The sequence below is a fragment of the Lycorma delicatula genome, chromosome 12, assembly GCF_047948215.1.
Source record: "Lycorma delicatula isolate Av1 chromosome 12, ASM4794821v1, whole genome shotgun sequence".
NCBI classification, from domain to species: Eukaryota; Metazoa; Arthropoda; class Insecta; order Hemiptera; family Fulgoridae; genus Lycorma; species Lycorma delicatula.
Window position 1 is genome coordinate 52,078,732 of NC_134466.1, and position 21,388 is coordinate 52,100,119.

Here is a 21,388-nt window from a genome sequence, read left to right on the forward strand (position 1 = left end):
TTTCTACATTTATTTTAAATGAATTTTTTTAAGAACCGCATCTAAAAAAAATTATTCAATCGTTACCCCATAGTAAGAGGGCCTCCAAAACCAAACATTTTTTATTTCAAATTTGGAAATTTTAATGATTAAATTTTATTTTGGTAATCATTATAATTAATTTAAAAAAAGCCCCATTGATACAAGGAAACCAACATTTTTAATAATTCAGAATTTTTTTTTGTTACTTTTATTTAAATATTTAAGAAAATAAAAATAAACTTTTTATGATTGAATTGCAAAGACTTTTCAGAGAAGCCAAAAAGGTTTTGCACATAAACTGTGCAAGGTATTGTATGACTTGAACAGCATCATTAGGGAAGTAATAGAATATTTTTTTGCCAGCTTTTTTTTAATAACTTATTTTTATTTCTTGTATTGTTTAAATTTCAGACAGCAATATTGTAATTTTTAACTTAACAAGTAAAAATGAATGAACTTACAAGTTCTAATCCAATAACACCTGCCCCAATAAGAACTAATTTTTTTGGAACTTTTTCAAGTGACAATGCTCCAGTTGATGATACAATTGTTTTTTCATCAATCTAAAAAAAATGAAAACAAAAATAATAAATATAATACTAGTAAATTAATCATGAAAAATACAAAATAAAAATTAAATTTAAATTGTTGTATTATTTTGAATCCCCAGTCTGAGGAGAAATAATACAACATAAGAGGGTTCAAAATATAATAGTATATTCATTATTCTGAATTTGAAATTTGATGCATTCTTAGATTTCTTAAATAAGTAAAATGCTGTATTATTCACAAGTCCAGGCAGATAAAGAAACTACAGCACAAAAGAATATTAGTTTCATTAAACCAATGAAACTTCTCATTATTTTCAATATTAGAAAATAACATTGCATTAAACCAAATTACATTTTCCTGCTATTCCAACATTTTTTTGACAAAATTTATGACTGTAAAATTAATCTTTTTCAAAGGTACTGATTTTTTTAGGATATTTCATACTATTTCAAATAGTACACATTCGGCAATAACAGTATACATACGGACAATTTATATGCCCAACATGTATACAAATTAACCTGAATGTGCATATGTATGAGTAGTATTCTTTCATGTTATCAATACTAAGATCAAATATCAGACAGATTTATTAGAACAATATAACTTTTAAAACAATCTAAACACAGTATCACTCTATTTCACGGATTATCAATAAGACTTGCATCTGAGAGACTATCATCTCATTTCTTTTGCTACGTTCAAAATTAACTTTTTTAGTTTTTTTCTTTTCTCAATTTTTTTAGTTCACTCATACAGGGTCAAATGCCAACATTTTTTATAAAAAAAAATACTAATTAGTAAAAGGAACAAAGAAAGGCGGCAGCCAACTGAAATATCAACATGAATGAGATAGGAGAAAATTAACTGGAGAGACGAGTGAAAAATGAAGTCAGTAAAAAGTGAGGAGAGTAAATGAGAATAGAAATTTAAACTGGAACAACCTACAATAGGAAAGCCAGCTGGATCAGATATACCATGAGAGGACTGAAAAATTAAACAATCCTAGAAGGGTAAGAATGTGTAAAGCAGAGGGGGCAAAATTATAAATGACCAAAAGGAAAATACGAGCAACAAAAAAATTAAAAGTTTAGCAAAAAAATACAAGAGAATTCGGCCAGTGGTACAATGAACCTCCTTGAGACATAGAAATTTATGATGAAATATCATACTGTTTTAACAAAAATAATTAAAAGTCAAATTTTTCATTTAAGTTATAACTGGGAATCAATACACTGAAGCTGGTCTAAGGAACAAAAGACATTGCTCAAATTCCAAATCCTGTTTAATTTTTTTATCAGGTTTATGTACAAAAATACAAAACATTTATTTTGATAAATGTAATTAAATTCAATAAAATGAAATTCACTACAGCCCCTCAATACTCACACCCTTCAACATTAGAACTCGCATCTAATTAAGTCAAATAAAATTACTCCAATAAACAACACTTCAAACACAGAAGAATACCACAAATACCTGATGATATTTTAGATTAAATAAAAACTTTTGTTTCTCTGAATGTATGTAAATTTTTAATAAAAAAACCAAGTTCACACCTAAAATTTTACTTTTTAAACATGTTATCCAAGAGATATCCACTACCATTCTGAACATATTGCTGCATTCTAATCTGAAGATTCTTTATGATTTGCTCCAATATATCTTATTCTCTCTTTTTGTTCACTGGTGTTTCTGGTCTTTGTAACAAAAACTTTATCCTTAGGTAGCACCAAAGATAGAAAGTCACATGCAATTCAAGCCGGAGAACATGGTGACCATGGAGCACCTCAATCAGAACAATGAGCCGCGAGAACATTTTCCTTAACATAATCATTGCGACGTACAATAATGCATTGCCTCCATTTAGCTGAAGGCATGTGAACAACTATCAGTTTCATGATTGTAGAATTTTGGTTTTAGAAAAGCTAACACAATTTTAATACAAAGCTGTGTTGCATATAACCTTAATTACAATACTATATAATCTTTTCAAGAAAATTAAAATTCCATAAAATGAAACATCATACCAAACTTTACTCTTTTGCATTGTATAGCAATCTTTTATAAAGTAATACAGGATTCTCATTAGCTCCAGCAGTAAAAACTATGTTTGATCATTGCACCCAACATTTCAAAATGTACATTTATACTAGCATAACCTCCTGTAAACTTTCCAGATTAATCATTAAAAGAAACTATTTACAAAACTTCCTTCTAACAAGGTGCCTAATTTGTTAGGAGATTTTGTACAAGCAGTCAACTAACTGCATAACTGTAACTTTGAACAGATTAAACATATACCCTTATCCAGAACACTAAAAACAGTTGTTTTCCAATACCGCAAAAAGCTACTTGCCTGCATTTTTTCAGAGAACTACATGGGCACTATTTAACTGTTGCTCTAATCATTTTAATATTTTCATCAGTTTTGGCTTCGTGATTTTATGTTTTATGTTCAATGCTGAATCACGGTTAAAGAAATTTCAGACCCATAAATTTTATTTGTTTCTGGTTAAAAACCAATCCACAAATATTACTGCCAAAATTTCAGAAACAGGCATGCTGGGCTGCATCAATAAAATTACCATTTTTTAAGGTTTGATAAACAAAATACAATGCTCCTCACTCCAATCCTCAATCTTTTCTCAATAAAACTTAACTCAATAGGATACATAGTGAGTAGTATACTACTGTCCTCTAATGTATGTACCGCATTATTCCCAACTGATACATTTTGAAGTTGTAGGGAGTCACCCATTATAACCTGAATCATTTTGAAATAGGCTTAATAAATAAAAAATGTTATAGCAGATCATATGATGAAATATTTTATTAAATAAAAAGTATAAAATGAATTTAACAAATATTACCTCGATACCAGGGAATGGAGTGACTTCAGAACCAGTCGCAATAAGAATATTTTTTGTTTTAATTACTTCACTTTTACCATCAGGTTGCAATGCTGTTACCTCATTGGCGCCAGTTATTTTACCATGACCTTTAACTAACGTTACCTAACAAAAATTAAATAAAAATATTTCAAGTAAACTATCATTTTTTTAAACAAAATTTGCAAAAAATGGCAAAGTAGTAACACTAAAAATGGAAAAAACACACATGTGCAAGCAAGCATACACACATTTATTTACTGAAATTAATCTTTTTAAGATTCATATTATTCATCTGTAATGTTAAATTTTACTACAATTCTATTAAATAAAGCACAGAATATTGAAATAGCTCAAGCCATATCTTACCTTAATTTTTCATGAAAATACTTTCTTGTTGGATCCCGCATCCTCAGTCACGATTGAATAATTCCATAATTGCATAATAAAAATGTTCAAATAATGAAAATCAAGAATTAATTTTTTTTATGTGAGCACAGCTATCAATGAATTATAAAAACTTCAATAGATAGCAATATACACATTTGTGTATATTAATATGAATATTTTAGTATTTTTATTTTATAATTTTTATTATGGAGTAACTGAATTATTTGAATCATGACTGAGGATGTAGATCTCACAAAATTACATTCATGAAAATTAAGGTAATGTCTTATCTTAATATTCTGTACTAGGTGATTTATTTAATAGAACATATATAATATACATTATATATATATAAATTCTATTAAATAGTTAATGGGTGACAGTGAATGGTGTGAGTGAGAGTAAGTGAGTGAGAGTAAGTGAGTGAGGTGTGAAAGTGTGTGTGGTGTGAGGCTTAATATATTAGCTTTTGTTTTAAAGAATAGTTTCACAAACTTCTCATAAGCTTAACTTTGAAACCAAATGGTGCTGTTTTCTCTTCCAGTGTTTTATGCTACTTGCTTTAATTTACCATCTTTTACAAGATATATGTACACATGGTTAGTTATACTAAAAACTAATAATAATAATAGATTAGTTACAAATTTATTTATATACACAAAAATTAAGAAATAAATGAACTATATTTAATTGATCACTTTTAACTTAATCTGGAGTGATACTTTCTTTTTAATTTTACTTCTAGGCATCATAGCTTTAAAGTTATGCTGCAGGAAAGAAAGTATAATAACCGATCAAAAAATAGGCTATGGGCTTTCGCATTTATGACATTTTATGACCCAAGGACACCAAAATAAAAAGCAGAGGGTTATGTTCACACGTATGTAAGTGTGTTGACACAAATAAGCAGCTGGCACACAACACCAGTTTAGTAAATTTTGACTGGATATTCTGATTTTGATGAAATTTGACACTAATGTTAATGGGGCAATTTATTGGTAAAGTTTTGGAATCAATATCTACAAGGGGAAGGGTAGATAGTTTGTTTGGGATAAATTTTCTCAAAAGTTTGCAAACATAACCCTCCACTTTATATTAAGCTCAGTACATGCTTATCTTATCATTAAAAAAAATTTTGCCCCCAAATTCTCCCCTTCAACAAAAATAAAAAAATTGTAGTTTTATTTATTGCACATTTTTTAAATATTATATTTTTCCTATTTTTTTAATTATATTTTCCTAAGCAAATAAAAAATTCTTTGGGGCAATATTGGAGGTTGGGGGAATTAAAAATATATATTTTTAAAAATCTTTTAAAAACTCAGTTTCTTTTAATTTTTAAACATATTAGAATAAAATTTCATCATAATTCATCCACCCCAAAAAATAAATCTTAGTTAACTTTTGATTGGATGTAAATTTTCAGTGGAATTTTTTTTAGTTTCTTCCCTTTAACATAGAAATGTAGACAAATCAAAAACAATTTCTCAAAGTTGATTAGGAAGGGGGAACAGAAAAGAGTAAAAAACCATTGACTTCTTAAATGTATATATTAAAAGTTGGTTGGTATATACAAGCAGTTAATGAATTAAAAGATCAAACAGCTCCTGGAATAAGTGCTAATGGCCTTTTCAGAGGGCGGATGAGCAGTAAGGATTTGTAGCACTCAAATCAATCAGTTAAGGTATACATTTTTTTAGGGTGAAAAAATTTTTGTTATCGCCTGTAAAATAAAATATAAAATCTAATAAGACAACAACAAAATAAAAATAAAATAAAAATGTAAAGCAGAAATTTAAAAACAAGATTATAACTCAAACTAAAATACTAAAAACAAGGGCAAAATAAAAAACTTAAAACTAAATGTTAAAACAAAAATATACAACTACCGTACGAGAAAATGTAAAATACTATTAAAAAGTTTGTAAAATACTAACAGCTCGAAGAAATAAAAACACTTGGTCCAAAACATCTTTATTATTGCCCAGAACTTTCCGAAAATTCCTGCATAATTTAAACTTACGCCCGGTCGTATAACATATGCAATCTACAAGAATGTGGCGCACAGTCTAGCAGCAATTGGATTGTACACACATCGGAGCATTTTCTGCTGACTTAAGGTACCCATGAGTAACTCTCATATGTCTTATCCACGAACAGCAGAGGACCACTTCCTCTTAGTGAACTTTCCTGAGGGAGAAATCCCATGGCAACAAAGTATCTTTGACATGTTGAAGTTTATTATCTACGGTGGCAATCCAGTCATCTTGCCACCTCGCGTGAAGTGCATGACTGACATGGTTAATAAAGTCAGATGCAGTAATATGGGTAGTGAAGGATGGTTGACTAAATGCATCCTAAAATGATTCTAAAAGCAGCAGAATCTGCACGTTCACTACCCAGAATCCCCATGCAGCTAGGAATCCATCAGAAACTCACTTGTGTGTTGCGATGGTTTAACTCGGCAATTGCATTGTAGATTCTGATGACGATAGGATGAATGGAATAAAAATTTTCCTGCTTGGAGAGCACTACATGAGTCGCTACAAATAAGGATATGACGATACTTAGGATTGAGAACATATGAAAAACATACCTAACACTGAAAACTTAGCAGAAAATGGAACAGGATTGCTGTAAAATAATTATGGGGGACTGGAACACAGTGGGGGGAGAAGGCAAAGATGATAAGATAGGCAAGTTTGGACTGGAAATATTAAACAAAACAGGAGACAGGCTGGTTGAATTTTGCCAAAAGAATTTTTTCATAATGAATACCTTTTTTAAAGAACATAAACAAAAGAAGATAAACTGGATAAGACCAACAGATGGATATCACTACCAGATAGATAAATTTTTGGTTGAAAATAGACAGAGAAAAGCTCTTAAGAAGGCAAATGGAATTCCAGGAGTTGACATATTTAGTGATCATATTCTGTTAATGATGGAAATGAAAATAAGATTAAAAATAATTCAAACTGCAATGAAGATCAAAAGATGGAATATAGAGGGGATATAGGGAAAGTATAAGTGAGTGAAATGATAATAAAAGTAATTACTCAAAGTAAAAGGAAAATTGGACAGCAGAGGAAATGATACAAAAAAATATATAAAGAAGAAAATATAAAAAAAGAATGCAAGAGAGCAATTATCAAAGATTGAATAACGAATGAAAGAGAGAAACATCTACAGCTAGGAAACAATACAGTTAAAAGAAGAATGTAAAGATATAGATTTAGAAAAGAAAAAGATGTTATGTGGTGTAAGATAAAACTGCCACATGTAATAGAAGAAATCCTACTTATAAAATGAGAAAAGAAGGATGATAAAAGCATTTATAAAGATGAGATAAAGAAATGATGGGAAGAGTAAGTAGAGGACTTATGAAGGGAGAAGGAAATAAGAAACACAAGAAGCGGATGTGAAAGAAGTAGTTACGGAAGAAAAGAAAGGCCCACCAATTTTGAGATCTGAAATTATACAAGCTATTAAAATATTTTGAACAGGAAAGCAACAGGAGTATATGTAATTCCAAGAGAACTCTTTAAATGTTTAAAAGACGAAGGAGTAGATAAAATATTCTCAATGTACAATACAATATATGATACTGGAGTATGGCCAGACGATTTTGTTAAAAAAAACAATAATGATACAGATACCTTAAAGGTTGGAAACCAAAAATGTAAAGAAATAAAACTATCAGCTTAATGTCAAATGCTGCAAAAATTTGCTTTTTTTTAAAATTAAAACCACATATGTTATTTGTATTTATATGGATTTTAACCAACCCACAAATCGTCACCACCATGCTAAAGTAACAAATGTGAAAAATCCCATTTTGCAGATTTGTCAGTTTATGACTAATCTGAGTTTTCTGTGCATCTTGTGATAAATTATCCAATGCACATCTCTTTTAGGAAGGCTAGTTTAAACCTTTTCACTTTTACAAATATGCATTCCTATTTAAAATTTAACATTGAAACTGCTGTTTAGCTCTCCTGAAAAATTGAGTTTTTCACATTCGTTACTTTAGCATAGTGGAGACGAAATGTAAAAGCAGCATTCTCTTTGAACTTGAACATTATGTAACAATTTTTGTTGGTTTTTGCTATATTTATAGATGATAAAATGTAAATGGCATCACTAAAAAAAGAATTTAAAAAAAAAAAAAAGGATTCAATTATATGTTTACCAATTAAAAAATTATGTGAACACACCAAAAAAATATAAACAGATAGGGATCGAGTTGAGAAGTTGCTCCTTTTTTGAAGTTGGTTAATAAAAATGAATATTCATTCTAGTGACTAGCAATTGTAGATAAAACTAAGCAGCTAGAAGACAACCTGTTAATTTACTTATGAAATTAAGACACTCTAAATAACCTATTATTTAATAAAAATATAAAACAATTATTAAGTAGATTTCATATCTTTAAAATTGTAACACAAGAAAACTTAATAGGATTATTTTATATATATATATATATATATATATATATATACACACACACTACATCTAACAAAATGCCACGTCAGATAAAAATTTAGAAAAAGAAAATGCTGAATTCTTGTTTATAATCATATACTGCATAAATTTGCATATTGAACAATGCAGAATATATATAAACAATCATTCATGGGAAAGATTAATTCAGTATAGAATCTAAATTACACCCATGAAAACAAAGAATAAGGGATCAATAAGAAAAGGGAACTAAAAGTTTGAATCTGGAAAGCAAAAATTTGAGAGCATAACCACAAAGCTTTAGGTTTTCAAGCACCCATTACTCTATTCCTCAGAAGATGGAGGCATTCCCACCCAAGAGAGAAGCAAAATATCACATCAATTCTACACTAATCAATTTCAATTAAATATATGTCATAGCAGACACCTTTCCTTCAGATATGTAAGAATTACCTGAAGCCTTGCTTAGGAGTTTTAAGAACTGAACTCACCTCAACTGTATGACATATGAAAGTATCTGAAACATTAGATGTTACTGTGCTTAAGTTCAAAAAGTTTAAACAGCATACTAACCTTATTTGATTTAAATAACATTCCAATTCCTCCTGTTAGTGCTGAAACTGCATTTTTCTTCTGCTGCATTAACGCATCCAAATTTAATGTGACATTTGATACTGAAAAAATTAGTTTTTTAATAAAAAATGTTTTATGACCAAATAATTTAAAAAGTGAAACCAAGTAAAGTAGACCAACAGATTATTGTAATAAAAATTAAAAATAAAATAACCTAGTAGTCAGAGCCACTGTAGATAGCTTTTAAAACCAGTTACTCAATTTTATTACTGATAATAAGATTAAATAAAACTTTTTTTTTTTTAAACTCTTATTATCCTTAAAATAACATTCTCAAATTGTTGGGCTCATAACTGATTTTATGGCATCAAACTCTCAGACTAATACTAAAAATTTCTAAAAAAAATTGTTTAAATATTTCTTCAATTTTTCTATTAAAATCACATATATTAAACTGATTTTTAACCATACATTTTTATAAATAAATTTTAGATTAAAAACATCCAAACACTAATCTCAGTCAAAGCCCCTAATTTTGGGTTTATACCCTAATAATGGGTAGTTTCCTGGAATTATTTTAAATGTTTCCTGCAGTCATCCTGAATTCAACAAACAGAAAATGTGTCAAATTTTATAATGTTGGCTAAAGATCTCCATTTTTAACAAAACCCACAATCCAATTATTGTAAAATAGATTATGAAAATTATCTTTATTCTGTAACTACTGCAAAAGAAATTCATTACAACACTTATACAATATTACATTATATAATAAAAAAGACGCACTCCATTAAACATGTTATAAACCGAATGTTTAAATTAAAGTTCTTCAATTATATAACAACTCAGATGGAAGGTACACACAGTATACAGCTCTAATTAACCTTTTAAAATCATGTAGCCATAGAACTGGCTATGTACAGAATCAGTTTTAAAACGCTGTTACAAAATCATTTTATATGGCATCTACGTCGGTTATTTTGTTTTATATTCACAAAGGAATCAGTTTTATTACACAATTTGAACGACGTTTATACGATGTAAAATGTTTTATTTAGACTATAAAGAATATGATCATTTTTTTCTCAGAAATGTGCTTGTGTGTGTGTGTGTGTGTGTGTGTGTGTGAGAGACTTTTATATTATAATTGCTATGACGATTATAGATTAATTTATTATTTACAAAAATAGCTTATCTTACTAGCAACATATCGATGTATTGAAACATAATAAATTATGATATACGGCACACAAAAAAAAAGGAATTTGTGGTCATAAATACGTCACTTTTACTTGAGGTCTATAAATATCTTTTCTGACAAATGATATCGGTAAACATGTAATACATAACGATTCATAATGAATAAGAGTATACAGTATAAATTGTTTTTTGTCAATCTGAATACCTTTTTCAGTGGTGAGAATTTTTATAAAATGTAGTTTTCTGAATCTACGTTCACTTATATTAACATATGTTACTAATCTGTGATTTATGACACGGGTTTTTATCATATTTTGCCCAATTTTCAACCGATTTGCTTGAAAGTATTATTTTTAAAAATCAGCAAACTATGTTTCATAAACACAAAGCAAAAAAAAAAATTTTGCTAATAAAAAACGCGGTAGAAATGCGCAAAAAAAATTTTGCAATTAAATATTCGTAATTTTTGTACTGTTTCAATTTTTTTTATTGTTACAGGCATAAAAAATATCCAATCATAACGGTTTTTTTGTCAAAATCTGTTAAATCTCTTTAATATATTGTAATTTTTTCAAACGAGGGTAGCATAAGACTATGAAGGGAGGCATTCAGATACCAACATATTTTCGCGGAGCGCTAATCAACCGCGGATCGCTGTAATGGGAAAAGGTTAACAACAAAATTATATTTTTTAACTATCCTCAAAGGGAATCTGTGGCAGTCTTCAGGATGACTAGTGGTCATGACTGACTTGCAGATCATCTTTCTAGGATAAAAATCCTTGCATCTCCTGTGGTTGTTATAAGTAGAAATGAAAGTTCTGTTACCAACGAGATATAACATTTGAGGATGTAAAGAACTGGTTGTCTTTAGAAATATGTCGGAAGGAACATTATACTGGAAGCTAAGAAATCTAATGACATTGTATCAATAGATTGAACATTGAATAAATAAATATCACATTATACTTCTATATTTAAAAAGAAACTTGATGAAGAAGGAAAGTTTACAATTGAGGTAAAATTATGATATATTACTGAATAGTATAACACCTACATATATTATAAAAGTTTACTTTTCATTTTGTGATCATATACAAAGCATTTTGAAAGTTGCTGGTGCACTGGAATCATGGAAGTGTAATGAAAATATGAATTTAAAAAATCCTTATTTCTGAAGGAATCATTTTTCACTAAATGACAAATCTTCATTAATCACATTTACTTCATTATATGCTGTCTGTACCTTTAGTCAGATGTTCTAGAGCTGTTAAATTGGGCTGTCAGTGATGATGATGATGATAGCAAATATATTGGGGAAAAAACTTTTACTGAAGGGCCAATAAGACTGGTTTTAGAAAGCTAAGCTCTTATGCAGCCTGGAAAAAATTATTAAAAAGAAAAAAAATTTTAAGAACAATTTTAGAACCAAAATGTAAAAATAATCAAAATATTTTAAAATCAAATGAAGGAATTTACCAGAAATTTAAAAAATGTAAGAAAATCAGATTTAGTTTTTATGTACACTTAAAAAGAATGGAAGACAAATTAACAAAAAAATCTGAAAAGAATTAACTTTTTTAATTAAAAACTGAAAATAAATTGGTTTCATCAAATCAAAAATGGACTTTAGTAATTAAATATTATTGACATTTTGGACTAAAATACTTTCAGAAATAAAATAAAATATTTTAAGTTGTTCAGAAAAACTAAAATGAGAAAGGGGAAGAAAGATTTTCTAGAGACAAAATTAGTCAAGGAGTACTAGCAGAAAAGGAAACAAAAAGCTATGTCAAGATTTTTAATGCATTCTATTGTCGCCAAATGGCTTTGACGGCACATGGCACTTAATAACCTTGTAGTAGCCCTGAGAAGGGTGGTTGTTGTCGAATGGCTTCGACAGCTCGTAATTTATAACCTTGTGGTGGCCCAGAAAAGTGCCATTTTTTGCGTTGGCTCTGAGAAGAGCTGTTGGGTCTAGAAGCTGGTCTCTGGTGAAGTTGGGAAGTTGCACCTTGTCCACTGAGATCTTATTTTTCTTCTTGGTATTCTCTAGGTGGTGGTCGATGATGAATTAAAAATTCACTCTTGTGCATGCTCTTTTATTGAAGCCTGAGTGGTGGGGCTGCAGTGCCGCTATGGTGAGAGAACTGCACAGTCATCTACGCAACAGGAGTGACGCTTATACCACCGCGTATGTAAACTGTGCTTCAGCTAACATCTGCGCTGCTACCGTTATCGCCTGCTAATATTCAGTTAAGCATATATGTAGTAACAATATAGATTGTTAAAAAAACAAAAAAAATAAACCTAAATTTTTGACATAATATTGACTGGAGTAATAATAATAATATAGAAAATACTAATACTAAGATGTTAATTTCTTACAAAGCTGGCTTTTTAAAAAGAAAAGAATAAATATAGGGGAAAATATTTAATGTAGATCTATAGGAACCGATTATTTTGTTTGTGCTAATTGAATTTCACTGAAAAGTGACAGCAAACAGACAAGTATGAAATAAATGAGAGAGGGAAGTATGTATGCATAAACAGACCATTAAAATTTACTATACCGTTTGTTTTTCTCAATTTGGTCTTGTGATTGAAGTTATTTTTTGTTACACTTTCTTAACTTATTCTTATTGGTTCAGTTTTTAATAAAAATAAAGTATTAGTATTTTATTAAAAACCTTACACACTTATTTTTACAAATTATTCTAATTTATCGACATGTTTACACGCATAAATTTCTGAATTAAAATTTATTTATCAGTGAAGATGATTTAAACAATACCACATCAAATAAGTGAGAACTGGTAAATTTTCAAAATCATTATTTTCTGCATCATTTTTTTCCACTGCTATTCAGTTATTTATAGTTTCCTTAATTTAATCAGTTCCATCACGTCGCTATCTGTTAATATCTGAAGTAGTAGCATTCCTGTTGACAATGACGTACGTTTATAAAGATGTTGAGGTATTTAATTCAATTGTTGCATAATAAAATACTTCAAAAAAGTGTATGATTCAATAAGAATGCATTCCTGCTGCATAAAAACGCATATAGGCACATATTCATTGTCATAAAAGCCAAAAATAATTTTATTAAAAACTTTCTTGTTAACCGTAATTTTTATATCTATAAAATACTGCACAGGTTGGCAACTAATAATATTCTGTTATCCATATTTTATCGTTACTATTTTCTCCTATTATCTAATAAATGTGAGTAATTTAAGAAGAATATGAAATTAATGTCATTAATATCATAACTATGTGCAATTCCATTCCATTGTATTTCAAACGTTTTGATGATTAACTGTAATAAAATTATAATAATATAGAAATTTAATTAACTATACCTACGATCCCTCTACTGGTCAGATCTCCAGAGTGTGCCATATGATAGTAATGAGAATTATTCAGTAATGCCTTAGAAGGTATACATCCTACATTAAGACAAGTGCCACCTAATGAATTATCTTTTTCAACACAAACTGTCTGTAACAAACACAAAAAAATAACAATAATAATAAAAAGACTTTAACTTAAATTTGTATACTATGAAATGAGATGTGAACTTGAATTATCGTGATACAAAAGGCAGCTACGGTTAAATAAAAAAATTTTCATCTATCCCAAAGTAAGGTAAAATGAAATATATACATATATTTCAGTTGCATCTGTCGGAGTACATAAATCAAGTAGTAAGTAGATTTTTCATCACTCCAGTTAAGAAAAGAATTTGTCATTAAATATATAAAAATGTACAGTCCCATTCAGAGGAGGAAAGTGGTTTTATGACTATTTATTTAAATATTATTTTTTTCTTAAGGTATAACATTAAGTACACAGTTTTATTAGGAATGTTCAAACACAAGTAAACAGAACAAAGTACATGCATTACAAAGACCTCATCTTTAAAAAGCATCTGTACTTAAGTATAAAATTAACTATAAATTATGAAAAATAAACTATGATTAGATGTTTATTATTTTATTACAGTAGAAGTCCATTAGTCCGGCATCCAACAGTCCGGAATGCCCGATAGTCCGGCATCGCTCTGGAAAATTGTAAAAATTTTGGTTTTCTCCAAAAGCGTGTCTTTAAAGCAAATAAAAACGCTCGAGAGCTATTTGGAAGTTTTCGAGGTAGTTCGGGATCATCTGGAAGCGCTCGGTATTGTTCGGAAACAATTAGCGGCCGGCTAGTCTCAGCTGTCACAACAAATTCAGGTGCAGTGCAGCTCCGTTAATCAATCACGAAGCGTCTTCGCCATTTATTTGTGCGTTGTTGTTTTGTGTCCTTTCACATCGCAGTAAACGTAACTTTTGAAACTGTTTATAAAAAAAGTGATTTTCATTCTAACTGTACAGTGATCATGTTTTCAAAACCTAAGCCTTCAAGTTCAAAAGGAGAGAAACGAAAACACGTAACACTGAATCTCAATCAGAAACTAGAAATCATCAAACGGCTAGAAAAAGGCAAGAATAGAAATGTTTTAATGAATGAGTTTAATATTGGCTCATCAACTATTTATGACATTAAAAAACAAAAAGATGAACTAATGAAGTTTGCTTCTCAATCGGTAACAACTGAAAAATTGGCTTCTAGACAAACATTAAAAAAACCAAAACTGGAACAGCTAGATAGTGTATTGTTCAAATGGTTTAGTGCATTACGTTCTGAAGGAAAGCCGGTAAACAGGGCCAATGATTGTTGAAAAGGCAAAGAAATTCGGCCAAGATTTAGGAGTTGCTGAAAGTGAATGCAATTATTCTGTTGGTTGCTCAGAAACTTTAAGTTTCGGCATGGAATTTGAAGACTTGATGTAACTGGAGAAACACTTTCAGCAAACCAAAACTCTGCAGAAAAATACAAAGACGAGTTTGAGAAAATCATGGCTGATAATGATTTAACACCTGAACAGATTTACAATGCTGATGAAACAGGGCTATTGTGGCGATGTTTACCAACATCTACACTAGCTGGGGGAGGAGAAAAAGCAGCCAAGGGTTTTAAAAAAAACAAAGACAGATTAACCGTTTTGCTATGTGCTAATGCGTCTGGAAACCACCGAGTGACCCCTTTTGTGATAGGTAAATCTGCAAAACCCAGGGCTTTTAAGAATGTTACACACTTGCCTGTCCAATACGATGCTCAATCAAATGCGTGGATGACTGCCACCCTCTTTAAAGACTGGTTTTTTCACCACTTTGTGCCTGAGGTCAAGGAATCCTTCAAAAGCCTTGGTCTACCAGAAGATACTACAGCCATCCTTCTTTTGGACAATTGCAAAGCCCACCCGGCAGTAGATGAGTTAGTTTCTGGAAATATTGTTGCTACTCTGCTCCCACCTAACGTAACATCTTTGATTCAACCCATGGACCAAGGGGTTATTCAAAATTTTAAATGCCTTTATAGAAGGTCTTTTATTCAAGGCCTGTTAAATGCAGACTGTGACGTGACTGATTTTCAAAAAAAGTTTACAGTAAAAGATGCCGTCTATGCTATTGCACTGTCTTGGAACCAGGTAAAAAATACAACACTCCAAAAATGCTGGAGAAAACTTTGGCCAGCTGCAAACCCTGCATCTGACCTAACTCTACAGACTGATGAGGAAGAAAACCATCAAGACGCTCTGACCAAAGTTTTGGATGTCGTTAGAAGTGCTGACAATCCCTTGAAAAACCTGCCTGAAGATGAGGTAGAGGAGTGGCTTCTAATCGATGAGAATGAGCCTGTTGAACAAGAACTAACCGATGAGGACATTATCAACATTGTAGTAAACCCTCAGCCTACTCAAAATCTTGAAGAAAGTGACTCAGATGCCGAAACGGAAGAAAAGGAAAAAATCAGCTGGGCAGAAGCTGTAGAATCACTAAATAATTTTATCTCTTTTGCTGAGGCTAGTACTAGCTACAGTGCTTCAGAAATTATTGATTTCCATATCATTAGAAATAAATTTTATACTAAACGCCAAAAGTCAAGAAAACAAAAAGACATTCGTGACTTTTTTAAATCTAAGTGAAATATGTTTTACAGTACCTGTACATACATTATATGAAATGTAAAATAAACTTTGTTGTATGTATTTGCATACTGTATTTGTAGTTTAATTATTAACCTAATTGTTTACCGCCCGAAAGACCGGAATTTTTGGTAGTCCGGCACCAAGCTGGTGCTGAACGTGCCAGATTATCAGACTTCTACTGTACTTAATAAATCTACTTATAAGAGTAAGATATGAAAAAAAAGTAAAAAATGTATTTAAAAATTATGTTTATTTCATTACTTTTGATCTCTTAAAAATAAAATGCATGCTCAAAAAATAAAATCTAACTTATAATAATGTACAACTCATACAGAGCGTGCTTCAAGTGGCAGTGACTATCGACAAGCTTCAGGAACAGAATGCTGTTTGCTGCACATCATATTACCAACGTTACGTCACTGAGCTACCACGGCTGAAGTAAATAAGTTAGTAAAGTTTCATCAGATTTTTAACAATTGAAAATGAAAGATCATGATCAACATATGTTATATTTTACCTTAAACTCAGTAAAAAATTTTTACAAACGTTTCAAATGCCTCAAGTCTCCGAGTCAAGCCTAGATACAGTGCAATGAATTTTTAAATCATTTTAAAGGAGGCAAAACATCAACTGACCAAAATCCTAAACATGGATAACCAACCTTCCATATCAACTGACTGATTCCAATTTGTCTTGCCCTTTTTCACAAAGACAGAATGAGTCAGAAGTTGAAAGTGAGGAACAAATGAACTGAAATGTTAGCAAATTCTTATTGAATAACAGAAAACATATATAATTCCCCCAAATATGTTTACAACTGTATCAGATAAAAAAATTTAAACAATTATATTATTACCACCAGATACAATCAGAATAAAAATGTAACAACCCTTACCTAGCTTTCGGAGCGTCACTCCATCTTCATAATCAAAAATATAAATCGCACAATTAACATAAAATAAAAATCGGTTTCATCAATATGTAAATACTAGGTCAGTAAATTAAAACCTCTATTATCTACCATGGCATTTTAATAAATAATACTTTATATTAAATCATTTAGTTATTATATAAGGTCTACCAATTTAAAATACTGTACTGCCGTATTCAGTTTATATAGTCTACATTTATTATGTTTACTAATATAACATTTTTTGAGCACATCAATTTTTTTATTACTATTTATTTTTAATATTTCTAAATTATTATAAATATCAATAATCTTACATTTATTCTTTAACAGACGTTCAATATTTCTTTTTTATAATTGTTGTAAGAGCTTCAAAAACTTTTTTATGACGGGATCTGGTAAATTTTCCTATGTATATATGATCACAATTGTTACATTTGATTTTATAAATTCTACAGAGGTCAAATTTGAAAATATCTTTGTAACATTAAAAAATATACTTTACTAATTTACCAGGTACATAAGAAACACTACATCCATTTTTATGAATATATAGTGGTGATTTTTATACTATTTTATTTTGATATTTTTCATTACTATATTTTGATACTGAAGTAATAAATTTATTATGCAAAATACATTTATATTTATGATTATTATAATTATTGTTTTTAATGATTATAAGGGTAGTTTTATGTCAGATTTTTATCATTTAAATATTTTTTAAATTATCTATCAATGAAACTACATTCACACGCACACACCCAAGGTCTGTAAATAAAGTAATGCGATTAGTTTTTTTGGCAAAAAAACAGTTACAGTTGTTTTAGCACTGTAAATTTACTAGTAAACGTACAGCTATATGAACAGCTGATTTATATTAGGTATTAATACTTTTAGTCTACTGTTGCCATGTGAGACGTAAACAAACTTTTCGTGAAACGAGTTTTTATTGTGTGTTACAAAAATGAGTGATACTAATTATGAGCAACATTTTGCAATCTAGTTGTGTGTTAAACTTGATGAGAATGCTACTGAAACTTTTCCAAAATTGCAAAGGGCATGTGAAGATGACGCTCTGTCAAGAACCAAGCTTTTAGGGGATTTAAAGCATTTTCAAATGACCCGGAATCAAAATTCTGGAAGACCGTTAAAGTCAAAAAGTGACGACAATTTTGAGTGAATCAGAGATTTGACATGGTGCAACCAGTGATTAACTGTCAGAATAATTGCAGATAATTGAATTTGAACCGTATCACAGTCCATCAAATTTTGGCAAACAAATTGTACATGAAAAAGGTTTGTGCAAAACTATCCAAAAAAAACCTCACTGTTGAACAGAAAACAATAGGAAGTGTGCTATGATCTTCTAGGGCGAATAGAAACTGATATTGATTTTTTTTAAATGTTATTACTAGACATGAATCTTGGATATCTGAGTATGACCCAGAAACAAAACGTCACAGCAAGGAGTGGCACACTTCAAACTCACCATATACCAAAAAAGCAAAACTGAGCAAATCAAAACCGTGCTAATCTGGTTCTTTGATAGTAATGGCATTGTCCATAAGGAGTTTTTGCCTATATGCCAGAATGTAAATCAATACGTTTAGTGAGAAATTCTTGAAAGACTGCGGAAAAGAGTTGCCCACGTGAGACCAACCATCAAAGAAAACAGGATGCTACATCATAAAAATCCATCTTATCATACTGCACTCTCAATTAATGAGTTTTTGGCAAAGAAAAACATTATGTAGTTCCTCAACCACCTTATTCACCTAACTTGAGTCCCTGTGACTTTTCCTGACATTAAAAAACACCCCGAAGGACACCATTTTGGAACAATAGAAAACATCTGAAGGATATTCTGATTTCTGAATTACAACGCTGCTATGAAGAGTGGGAAACCCATTTGAAGCGTTGCATAGCTTCCCATGGTAACTATTTCGAAGGATATCTGAACTACGATCAGCAATGTGATTCACGGTCGTAGCTTGACGCACTATCAGTCCTGCTGTCCCCTGAAAGGACCTCACGGACGACGCAAACACCTGGCATCCTAGTAGACTGCCAAGAGATCATGTATAATTGAACTGTAAATAAATTTTTTTTCTGAAACAGTCTTATTAGTTTATTTACAGACCTCATATCTCTCTCTCTCTCTCTGTGTATGTATATATATATATATATGTATATACATATATATGTATGTATATATATATATATATATATATATATATACACGCGAGGAAAATATTTATTTACTGTCCAATTATACATGTACTCTCGATGGTCTAGTAGGACGCCAGGTGTTTACATCATCCATGAGGTCCTTTCGGGGTACAGCAGCACTGATAGTGCGTCGAGCTGCGATATATATATATATATATATATATATATATATATACATAACTTAAAATAAATCTCTTCACTCACAGTAGTTTATATTAAACTCATATTTTTGTTATATTAAATGCATGTATAGTAAAACCTCTACAAAACAGAACCTCCAAAAAACGGAAACCGTTTTTGAGGACGGAAACCATATGTTTTGAGGGCAAAACATATGGTTTCCCAAGTCCTGATATACTTTTGTAGAAATTAATCTCTTCAAGACAAAAAACTTCTCAATACGGAAACGAAAAGGAAACATAGATTTTACTTTTAATTTAATGTGTTAATTTTGTCCCACTGGACAGTATGGAAATTAAAAAAAATTATTGTAATTTGGATTTATGGATTTACAATTTACAAACACGATTTGCAAATTATAAATCCAGTAGATAATTATTATAATAATACAGTACTGTAACTACTGTTGTTTATCTAATTATACGCAATCATATTCTTGGCTCCAAACTTTCAGGATATAAGCAGACAATCATTAATAAAATTTGGTAGCGGGCAGAACCTTATGTAAACAATCCATGTACAGTTCTGAGAGTAATTTTATTCAGTGCCTTGAACATCATGGTACGCAGCAGTATAGTAGTTTAGAAGTAAACTGTTATAGTTTCGCATTGTTTGTTTGTTATCTATTGAGAGTTTAACACAGTACATACGTGCCTTTATTTTTAATTTATCACTTTAAAAACTGTAACTTATTTCAATTTTCATTACATGCATTTTCTTCTTTTAAAATTTTTCTCGTAATATTCCAATATTAACATAATGGAAAAATGGCTATATAATTTAAATGAAAAAATGATTATTGAAAATAGAAATATTCTACTGTTTTTAGACAATGTGTCATGTCACCCTCATGGAAATTATTCTAACATAAAACATAAAAAGTGTTTTTTCCTCCCAATATAACTAGAGTAATTCAACAAATGGATCAGATAGTTATTAAAAACATAAAAATTCATTATCAGAAACACAATCTACAATTGCTATAAGATTCATGTTCTTCTGTTCAAAAACTGACATAAAATTACTGTTCTGGATACACTAAGGTGCATCTTCATCGTACAAACAGTTTCAAAGTATTGGGTGTGGTTGTACAGCTAGAAGAATTTGCGATTCGTATAAATGATGATGATTTGCGACAGAATATGTTAACCGCTAGAAATATTATTTAAAACAAAAGTTCCAAGAGTAAATTATTGAAACAGAAAACTATATTTGACTATTTTAGAAAATGATTTTATTCTAGAATTAGTTTTAGATTATGTTGTGTTTTAGGCTAAGTATATTCCTTCTAATTAAACGTAACTTTTAAATGAAAAATTACTAACTTGTAAAAATAAAAAATACCCTCTTTTAGTGTAAATGAATAATTTTTGAATGTAAGTGGTTAATGTTCTCTACCTGCAGTATAATTTCCAGATTACTCCCAACATTTATCCCTGTCTAACTTCATTTCACATTTGTATAATTCATAGCACAGGACCTCATGATAAATTAGCTCGATTTTAAAACTCTGCAGGATGGAAACCTCTTCAAAACGGAATTTTTGCTTGGTCCTATCAGATTCCATTTCGGGGAGGTTTTACTGTATTGGTGTAAGATAGATAAAATTATGTGGAAGATGTTGGAACTACTAGAGCTGGGGGGGAGGTCTACTTATTACTTCATATTTGAGTATTACCAGTTTGTATTGAGCGCTGGCTTTTGAAAAAAACTTTGAGTTTTATGTATGTTGAAACGTGTATTTGTGATTGAAACTTGTTTAGAGATAAAATCTCATGTTGTGTTACGGTAAAAGTTCTATCTCACTGAAACGTATTATCCAGAAAGTAGTTAAAAAAAAGTTTCTGAAAAAGGTTCAATATTAGACCAGAAACAAAAATGCAGTTCAGTCCTACTGAAACCTTCACTCTTTTTTTTTTAATCTTTGCTACTTACACAAAAA

The 21,388-nt window shown here is 30.1% G+C and overlaps 1 protein-coding gene across 1 annotated transcript in view; it reads right to left on the bottom strand.

The window, feature by feature from the left end:
• Window positions 1-21,388, bottom strand: part of LOC142333441 (dihydrolipoyl dehydrogenase, mitochondrial) — a 53,836-nt gene that overhangs the window by 21,141 nt on the left and 11,307 nt on the right. Inside the window, exons 3-6 of the mRNA XM_075380543.1 lie at window positions 13,453-13,591; window positions 8,892-8,992; window positions 3,447-3,590; window positions 483-584 (exon numbers count right to left, since the gene is read on the bottom strand). Of these exons, the coding sequence (XP_075236658.1) occupies window positions 483-584; window positions 3,447-3,590; window positions 8,892-8,992; window positions 13,453-13,591 (486 nt within the window). The remainder of the gene's footprint in view (window positions 1-482; window positions 585-3,446; window positions 3,591-8,891; window positions 8,993-13,452; window positions 13,592-21,388) is intronic.